The sequence below is a fragment of the Hyaena hyaena genome, unplaced genomic scaffold (assembly GCF_003009895.1).
Source record: "Hyaena hyaena isolate Hyena2069 unplaced genomic scaffold, ASM300989v1 scaffold_833, whole genome shotgun sequence".
In the NCBI taxonomy this organism is placed as follows: Eukaryota; Metazoa; Chordata; class Mammalia; order Carnivora; family Hyaenidae; genus Hyaena; species Hyaena hyaena.
In genome coordinates, this window is record NW_024081467.1 from 847,351 (window position 1) to 857,664 (window position 10,314).

General features: G+C 39.1%; 1 protein-coding gene across 1 annotated transcript; it reads right to left on the reverse strand.

The window, feature by feature from the left end:
• Window positions 1–3,331: 3,331 nt before the first annotated feature.
• Window positions 3,332–6,777, reverse strand: LOC120222083 (zinc finger protein 33B-like; the record flags this gene model as incomplete). Its single annotated transcript, XM_039219768.1, has 1 exon — window positions 3,332–6,777. A coding segment is annotated over one exon (2,324 nt), but the record flags the coding sequence as incomplete, so codon positions are not given.
• Between the last annotated feature and the right edge of the window lie 3,537 nt (window positions 6,778–10,314).

Here is a 10,314-nt window from a genome sequence, read left to right on the forward strand (position 1 = left end):
AGATGCTATGAAGAGAGGTAACTAATTTATGTTACTTCCAGAAAAGACAATAAGGCTTACAAGAACAGAAAGCTGCAAATGAAAATAGGCTTTAGTGATTGTGGGCATATGATTACCGAGAATGCATTCTGCCTCCCACAATGCGAAAGGTAGTACTGAATAATGCATTTCTAATTTTGTAAATATAGAAAAAACACCTTCAGTGCCGGAGGCGCCGGCTCCGGCATATCCAGGGGTCCCTGAAGGATGGACGGTGTCGGTGAGAGAGAGAGAGAGAGCCCTGAGATTCTTTCTGATCACCAGGCAGGCATCTCTGTCCTTTCGGTTTTTGTGTCTTTAGTTAAAGGTTCAGCAACAAGATGAAGTCAGAGAAAGGAATTTCTTACAATGGGAGGCCTTTTGCGGTATCAATTGCAGAATTATTCCGATCAAGGAAATAACAGAATAAACTTAGTGAAAAATAGGATAACATATAGGTCAAATTGTATATAGATAAGCTAGGAGTATTTTGTCTGGCTCTCAAGAGGATGAATGTTTCTGAATTGGTTGGTTTGTGGAGACTATCATGAGGGCCCTGAATGGGTCAGTCTTTTGCCCCTGGGTTATGTTTTAGCTACTCTTATCTATCCTCATCCCAGCTGCCAGTGTAAGAGAGGGTGTTTGTGGAAAGTAGGCCTTGAGGAAGGGACTTTATGTTTCACCAATTAGCAAAGATATATGTGGTAACTATGTTTTGCTCTAAACCCCAAAATAGGCCCTTGGTCCCAGGGCCAGGCTCAACTGTAATTCTTGTGTTCTTAACCCCCTAAGTCTCGGATCTGCAAGGCCCATAGGAAGAGCCTTTTGACAATCACCCACAGAGCTTTCATCTAAAATCTCTTTTTAAAGCCAGGAATATGCTTTTCCTTATGAGGTATCTGTATTCAGAATATGGGTCTGATAAGGAATATTGTGAGGCCTGGTCAATATCAGCAGGCTTATATCCAACATGAGCCAGTAGTAGCAGAAGGAGATACCAGTTTTCATTTCTCATGGCAGGAGCTGCAAAGATTGCCACTTCCTTGCTGTGACTGCCATCCAGAGAGGCCGGTGCGGCTACCCGGCACTTCAGGGATTCATCTGTAATGCTATACGCAGGCAGGATGGTTCATTTATTTCCTACACTTTACATTTTAGTGTAGTTTTACAGTTACAGAAAAATGAAGCAGAAAGTAGACTTCCTATATAACCTTTCACCCTTGCACCTCTACAGCTCCCTATTATTCATATCTTGCAGTCGTGTGGTACATTTGTTACAAATGATGAGCCAATATTGATACATGAATACTAACTAAAATCCACAGTTCACATTAGGGCTTACCCTTTCTATTACATTTTATAGGCACTAGTAAAGGAACATGTTACCTATCTTTGTAATATCCTACAGCATACTCTCACTGTCCTAAAAGTCCTCTATTACCCACCTATTCATCCTTCCCTCCTTTGACCGAATCCCTGGCAATCACTGATCTTTTTAGTGTTTCCACACGTGCCTTTACAGAATGCACTATAATTAGAAACTTAAGGTGGAAAGCCTTTTCAGATTGGCTTCTCTTATTTAAATAACAGTGTGCATAAAAAGGCTCCTGCGTGCTTTTGTTACCTAATAGCTCATTAGTTTTTACCACTCACCCAATCACTGCATCCTGAAACCTGGTTACTCATGTCAGGGTGTTTTATTGTGGACTTCTAGAAATGTTTTACATGGACATCATGTTATGTGTGTGATTCTAACAGTTTTCTCTCCTCCTTCCCAATCCAAGTTTCTCTCCTTCACTGGTCATACTGCGTCAGTGAGGAATTCCAAAAGGAGGATGAAAGAGCAGGCACTGGGACCTCCTTTCCCTTCTCCTCCTCTTACTCAGAATGCATCTAGTTTCTTGCCATTAAGTACTATATTAGCTGAAGGGCTGCCGTAGATGTTCTTTACCAAGTTAAAGTTCCCCATACTCCCAGTCTGCTGAGATTGTGATGATTATAGGAGTATTTCTCTTTCACACTCTTGATGTGGCAGGAGACTTTAACTGATCATCAAATGTTGAACCAGCACAGCACACCTGGAAAAAATCCCACTTGGTCATGGCATGTAACTGTGTTTTGTTGGATTCAACTTGCTAATGATTTGTTGAGGATCTCAGCATCTATGTTCCGAAACATACAGGCCTATAGCTTTCCTTTTTCAAAAAATTTTAAAAGTAATCACACCCAACATGGGCTCGAACTCAGGACCCTGAGATTAAAAGTTTCATGTTCTACCGTGTGCACCAGACAGGAAACCCTGTTCCTTTCCTTTCCTGTAATATCTCTGCCTGGCTTGCTACTATAATAAGCATCATAGAATGAATGAGTCAGAAAGGATTTCTTCTACTCCTACTTTTAGGAAGAGGCTGTAGAGAACTGGTTATCATTTCTTCCTTCCTTTAGTGTTTCCTAGAATTCACCAGTGAACACATCTGGGCCGGACACTTTCTGACTTAGAAGACTAAGGATGAACTCAATTTCTTTAAGAGACAGATGCCTATACAGATTTATACTTCTGTGAGTTTTGTCAGATTGTGCCTTTCAAGGAATAGGTCCAGGTTACGAAATTTGTGGGCACAAGTTGTCCATAACATTACTATCCTTTTAATGTCCATGCAATCAATTATGTCCCTCTCTGATATTGGCAACTTTATCTGCCCTTTTTCTTAGTTAACTTCCTTAACGGTTTATCGAATTTATTGACCTTTTCAAATAATCAACTTTTGGTTGATTGGTTTTGTCTTTTCAAAGATTTCACGGATTTCTCCTCTAATACTTATTATTTCTTTTGTTTTCTTACTTTGGACTTAATTAGTTTTTTTTTTTTGTTTTTTTTTTTGTAGTTTCCTAAGATGAAAGCTTAGAATATCTGTGCAACTTAAATTTAAGGTCATTAGTTGTGTAACCTGATTTATGAAATTGGATCATGAAATGTAGTATCACCATTCCACCCTGTCAGTCCAGAAAAGCTTCACTCTGGCTCTGCTCTAGTCTCAAACCTCCTCATATAGTCAAATATCTGCAAAGGCCCAGAACTGTCTCTAGGTACACTGGACCCCTGATTTTACAGCCAAGTTTACATCCCTGACTGTCATATAGTCTGTCTGTGGCTTCTATTCTGAACTCTGCCTTAGAGGCAGTTACTTACAGTGGTTGGTACAAAAATGAGTATGAGGGATGGAGGATTCACATATACACTCAAGGCACGCCATGACTTGAAAAGGGAAAATGAGAGTATGGACTAGATAGATAACCCTTTGTACAGAACACATTTTATTTTCCATTTTGTTATTTTGATTTATGTATTATAAATGGTTACATGTTAGCTTTGTCGGCCTCCTTTCCACAGGTTCCTCTAGGCCTCGACATACATGGGAGATGTGCCTAATATTTTAACAACTGAAGTAGGAGGGTCTATTTTTGATTCACAATCATACTAACTTTCACTATGCATATGGGGAACAGACACAGTTTAAAGAAGAGATCATTTGTAGATCCAGGAGTCCTGTAAACTTAAGGGATAGGTCACATAAGCATTTAACGGTGTTGCCCGAATTATTCAATTTATCTCTGGTTTTTAAAAGCTTCATATTCACATGAGTTGCCAGGATTAGGGTTGCAGAAAGGGTATGGTTATTAACAAATGGAAACTTCCTCTGTGAAATCCTGATTCCTTTGTAATCCTAATGCAATACAGATTAGAGATTCTTTTTTGATTTTGTAGCCTGTGTTGACGCGTACTCACACTGTAAGTGACAACATTTTGTAAACTTCACATACACACAAAGTGCATGTAAAAACTGCTGAAGTGTCAATGACTGTGACTCAGCAGTATGGTACCGTCCACATTTTTGCTTGAGAATATACCTTGGTTATGTAAGATATCTTTACAGGAAGCTCGGGGAAGGGCACATGAGAATTCTATGTATTACTGGAACTTCTTTTAAGTTTATTCTCTCAGTTTACTAGTTTTGTTTGTTTGAACACTGCGCAATACTCACCTGAAATACAACTTCTCATTTCCTGAAGACAAATATGGCATCAAAGCCACAAGACAATTTCCAATGTAATATTACTTCTAAAGACAACACTCAAGCTGTAGGTCTCAATTGAAAGATTTTCTGAAATAACCTAGTTTGTATTTTTGCTTAAAAACAAAAAAAAATCCTTACAAAGAATCAAGAAATCTGCAAGGATTTATGCCCACATTTACTAGAGAACATTGAACGGAATATTACTTAATATACTGTCCTGTGTGTGTTGCAGTCTACTTCGGGTAAAATAAGGCCAGTTTGTGGACAAAGGTTACTCAACATTCAGGATGTCACCACTGGTTCCTCCACAGAGTGAGTGCTCAGAAGCATAGCAGCTGCTCAGCCACAGATCAACATTCCTAACACCCACTGCAATCATCAGGTTTTCCTCTTGTGTGGGTTCTCTGATGTACAAGGAGGTTTGACTTCTGAGAAAAGGTTTTTCCACATGTGTTACATTCATAGGGCTTTTCGCCTGTGTGTGACCTCTGATGGTTAACAAGATTTGATTTACGGTAAAAAATTTTCCCACATTCATTACACTGACAAGATTTCTCCCCTGTGTGAGCCCTATAATGAACTCTGAGGGATGATCTCTGACTGAAGGATTTCCCACATTCGTTACACTCATAAGGTTTCTCCCCTGTGTGTTTTCTCAGATGTACAATAAGTCCTGATCTGACACAGAAAGATTTCCCACACTCATTACATTTATAGGGCTTTTCCCCTGTGTGAGTTCTCTGGTGCACAATTAGAGCTGACTTATCACAGAAAGCCCTTCCACATTCGTTACATTCATAGGGTTTCTCCCCTGTGTGTTTTCTCTGGTGTAAAGTTAGTCCTGACTTCACACAGAAAGATTTCCCACATTCATTACATTTATAGGGCTTTTCTTTTGTATGAGTTCTCTGGTGCACAATTAGAGCTGACTTATGACAGAAAGCCTTTCCACATTCGTTACACTCATAGGGTTTGTCACCTATGTGGATTCTCTGGTGCTGAGTGAGCTGAGACTTCTGGCAGAAAGCTTTCCCACATTCATTACACCCGTAGGGTTTCTCCCCTGTGTGTATCCTATTATGTTTACTTAGGGACGATTTATTATAGAAGATTTTTCCACATTCGTGACACTCAAAGGGTTTCTCCCCTGTATGTGTCCTACAATGTTCAGAGAGGGTAGATTTACGGCTGAAGAATTTCCCGCATTCACGACACGCAAAAGGTTTCTCCCCCCTGTGAATTCTCTGATGCCCTGTGTGGTCAGAATTCAAGCAGGTTTTCCCACATTCAAAACATTCGTAAGGTTTCAACTCAGTATGAATTTTCTGATGCCTGGTGAGTACTGACTTGTGGTAGAAAGTTTTCCCACATGCATTACATTTGTAGGGCTTATCCCCTAAGTGAGTTCTCTGATGCTGTGTAAGATAAGACTTCTGACGGAAAGATTTCCTACAGTCAGGACATTCAAATGGTTTCTCCCCTGTATGAATTCTCTGATGCACTATAAGGTGAGAATTCATCCAGAAGGATTTCCCACATTCATAGCATTCATAAGGTTTCGGCCCTGTGTGTGTTCTCTGGTGTTTGGTGAGGTCTGACTTCTGGTAAAAAGCTTCCCCACATGTGCTACATTGATAGGGTTTCTCCCCTGTGTGAATTCTCTGGTGTACCGTGAGGGTTGACTTGTGGCTGAAGGCTTTCCCACATTCATTGCACACATAGGGCTTCTCTCCTGTGTGTGATCTCTGATGTTTCAGGAGGTCTGACTTCTCCCAAAAGGGTTTTCCACATTCATTACACTGAAAGCGTTTCTCTCCCGTGTGTGTCCTTTGATGTCGAGTGAGGTGGGACTTGTGCCAAAACGCTTTCCCACATTCATTACATTCGTAGTGTTTCCCTCCTTTATGTGTTTTCTGAAGTTGTGAAAGGCATGAGTCATCCCTGAAACGATCCCCACTCTCATGACACTCAGAGTGTTTCGTAGGTGCTCCATCGGGTTTCAAAAGGCTAGACTTCAAACATAAAGACTTCCCACAACCACCAAATCCACAGTGATTTTCCTTGGAAGCATCCATGTGAGGTAACTGGAAGGAGGAGTTATGAAAAAAACTTCTCCCATATTCAAGACATTCAGAGTCATTCTCTTCAGTCATCTCTCTCTTGTATGTACTCAATATTGCCTTTTCAGGGAAAGTTTCTTGATACATGTTATATTCCAAATTTTGCTCTGCACTTTGAATCTTCTCATGACCAACGGGGTTCTCATCAAGACTGAAAGTTCCCCCATTTTTACAAAAATCACTTTGCTCACTAGGAGTTTTCTCACATTTAATACTGAGTAGCAATTTTCCACAGGCATCAAATGCATCATTCTGTTTTCCTAAATGTCTTTTCTTATTGATACACAATTCTGAAATACAGCTGAAACTCATTCCACATGAATCACACTGACAGAGGGTTTCTCGGCAAGAAAACGAATTTGTGTCCAGGTTAAATGGTTTTCCTATTAGAATACCTTGCTCCTTGGCCAGTGTTTTGTTACTGATGCGTGCAACTTCCCACACAGGCTTACGCTGGTTTTCTTGGCTCCTTTCTTTCTGGTGATCGGTTTCCCAGACTTCTAAAGATAAGAAAAATGAACCATACACATAAATACTGACACATTTCTTCTGGAATGCAACATCTATAAAAATGCCTTAAGATTCAGAAGATTTTGATTTCTTGTCTAGTCTCCAGGGAAGAAGATAACTGTAAGTACTTATTTTTTCTATTTCGTCAGTTTGACATAAAAAACACAAAAATGAAAACAAGAAACAAAAAGCCTGGCAGGGAGAAAAAGGAGAGGAAACAATTACAAGCATACACCTGCATTCTGATATCTGAGGAGTCATGGCAGCTACTAAATTCTGAGCGTCTCCATCTATCCTCCTAATACCTCTAAGCATAATATAAGGAGACAAATAAAATTACCAATCAACAACCCATGACTTCAGCATAACTAGGGAATACAAAACACTACTAACTTCAAATCACCACTGAGGAAATAAACACTTAAATACAGGGGAAACAAAGGATCTAGAGCCCACAGCTATGGAAAGAGTTAGTTTGAGCCCGTGGCAACTACAGGTAGAGGAAGAGACAGAGAGCTTAGAGATAATTTAATGCAAATAGAATCACTCCCAGAAAGGGGAAGTCCCACCGTGAGAGGGAAAATAAAGAGCTGACATCTTAGTTCTGACAGATGACAGCTCAGATCCCCGAAGACTCCAACAGACCGGGTTTGTAGGATATGGGAACTCCAGAGGCAAGGGCTGATTAGGGTGAGGAATACAACTATAAAAAGGCCAGAGTGATCTTAGAACACAACTCAAATTACAAGAACTTTCTCATGAGTTGGACTGTCCCCCTCCTAAATTCATATGTTGAAGCCCTAATCCCCAATGTTGCTGCATCTGGAGACAGAGCTTTTAAGGAGGTTAATTAAGGTTAAATCACATCATCAAGGGATAGCACTAATCGGATAGGAAACATACCCATATCAGAAGCAGAAGAGACACCAGCACCTGCTGGCTCTTCCTGTGTGCAGGAAAAAACCCATGTGAGGAAACAGCCAGAAGGTGCTGTCTGCAAGCTGACGAGAGAGATTCACCAGAGGGCACCTTGCAGGCACCTTCATCTTGGCCTTACAGCCTCCAGACCTGTGAGAAAGTTAGTTTCTGCTACTTAGGCCACCCAGTCTGTGTGTTTTGTTAGAGCAGTCCCAGAAGACTAAAAGAGCACCCAAAAAGAAAAGAGACTTGAATGAAATTTGAATAAACAGCATGGAAAAAAAGCATGACAACATGGCAGATAGAAGAATGACAGTAAAACCAAAGAAAGAAAACTGGATCACAAAGAAATTTCAGGATAAACAGGGAATCTGCAAAATAAACACATATTTTAAAATAAATTATATGTATGAGCTTATTCTCTAAAGAGAAAAATGAAAGCAATGGAATATACTATTAAAAACTGTAATCTCAGAAAATTGCCCAGAGGTAAAAGAAGACCTGACCCACATGTTTAAGGACCAGCATGACCCCAGGAAAGCTTCCTGGAATAGTCCTCTCTAAGATGTGCTGAAATCAAACTACTAAACCTTAAAAATGAAGAAATCTCTTCAGGGCAAAAAGATTAAGTCTCAATAAGCAAACAAAAATGCAGATTTGGCAAGAGACTCTGCCACCAATAAACAAAGCGAGGCTCAGTAGAGCAACATTTTCAAGAAAAAAAAATAGAAGTCAAGCATTTCATATCCAGCCACATGATCCTGGATCCATAGTATCCTGGCTACTAGAAGAAGCCAATCATATTAGATATGCAAGAAATCAGGTAATAATGTAATGATGGAATCCCTGGGAAGAAGACAAACTTCAAGCAACCGAGATTTGATAGGAAACACTGGCAGAAAAGCTGAGCAGTGTAGGTCTAAGATCAAAAGAAAGTTAAGAACAATAATACAAGAGTACTATATAAATGTTATATATTCCAGTGAAACAAACAATGCAACTAAAAAGCCTACTGGAAACAGGAAAAAAGGGAAGAAATAAGCAATAGCTCAGAGAGAGACAGAGAATAGTCTAAAGAAGATCACGAAAAGCTGAAAAATTAAATAGACGGTTAAATACGGAAATGAACTAAGGCCAGTATAAAAGACATTTTTGTAAAAGTAACTACTAGAACAAAACCATCTAAGTTTTATAACTGACCGCCTCCAAAATGATCAAGACAAAAGATCAAACAGAATGATTCGGTAAATATGATACACTCATGAAATGTAACAAAATGACAGAAACTTGACCAAACAGGACCCGTGTCAGTAAATATGAATGGGCTTAACTCACCAATTAATAAAATGACTTCAGTCACAAACAAATTCCAAATCTCTGCTATAAAGAGGAAACACAGGCAGAAAATGACTCAAAAAACTAAAAACAAAGGAATAGGCAATATTATTCCAGGCAAAGGGAAAAAATAAGGAAACGGATACAATCTAGTTATCAGAAAGGACAGAAAACAAAACCAAAACAAGACTTTAAGAGGCTAAATCCACAACTCTGAATATGCAAATAACAGTGAGTGGTATCAAAAGACCAAACAACTTTAATGAAGCAGAACTTAGAGAAGCAAGGAAAAAATAAAACAGACTGATAAAAAGAGTATGTCAAAAAGTCAGAAAGCACCTGACCTTGCTCGGAGTGTAAAAGGCACAACGACAACAATCAGGAAGACATCTATTATGTAATTTTATAATATCACAACTTGTAATACAAAATACACTTACATCTCAAGGGTGCACAAAACATTAAAAAAAAAAAAAAAAAAAACTGAAAAGGTTCCATGCTCAGGGAACAATGTGCTAAAACTAGAACTTATTAGGAAAGAACAAGCTTTTCCATCAGGACTTCAAAACCAGTGAACTCTCTAGTAAACTGCTCTTTGGTGAAAAGGTAAACACAAACCAAAGCTTAAGTTCTAAACAAAAAAAAAAACGAGTAAAAAGATTACTTACAAGCATATGTGGGATACACGTACTGATCAGAGATTTCATAGCATTAAATGTTTTGTATTAGTGAAAATGGATGAAAAATAAGTGAATCCCTAACTCAAAAAATAAAAACACTAGAAGAAGGCAACAGTAATGTAAAAGAAGTAAGTATAAAGCAAAAAGAGGTAAGAAATAAAGGTAGAAACATATAAATACAAGAATAAATTTAAAATAACATAAAGGGGCCTGGCTGGCTCAGAGGGCTTAGAGTCTAAGTATTGATTTTGGCTCAGATTAAGATCTCAGTTTGTGAGTTCAAGCCCTCTGCACTCTCAGTGCAGAGCCTGCTTGGGATTCTCTGCCCCTTCCCTGCTCATGTGTGCACTCTCAAAAAAATAAATAAGCTTAAAAAATAGTAATACAGATAAAACTTTTATTTTTAAGGTCAGGTAGTTTCGCTAAAGGATGTCTTAGAGTGAACCATTCCAAGTCAGTTTTCCCAGGTGCCTGATGGTCTCTCTGAATATGTGGATCAGGTCATCTTCTATTTTTCAAAAATTTACTTAGAAGTTAATGAAACAGAAACAGAAAAACAGTAGAATAAGTGTTACATCAAAAAGCTACTTCTTTGGGGGATACCTGGAGGGCCCAGATGGCAGAGTGTGCAGCTCTGGGGCTCAAGGTTATGAGTCT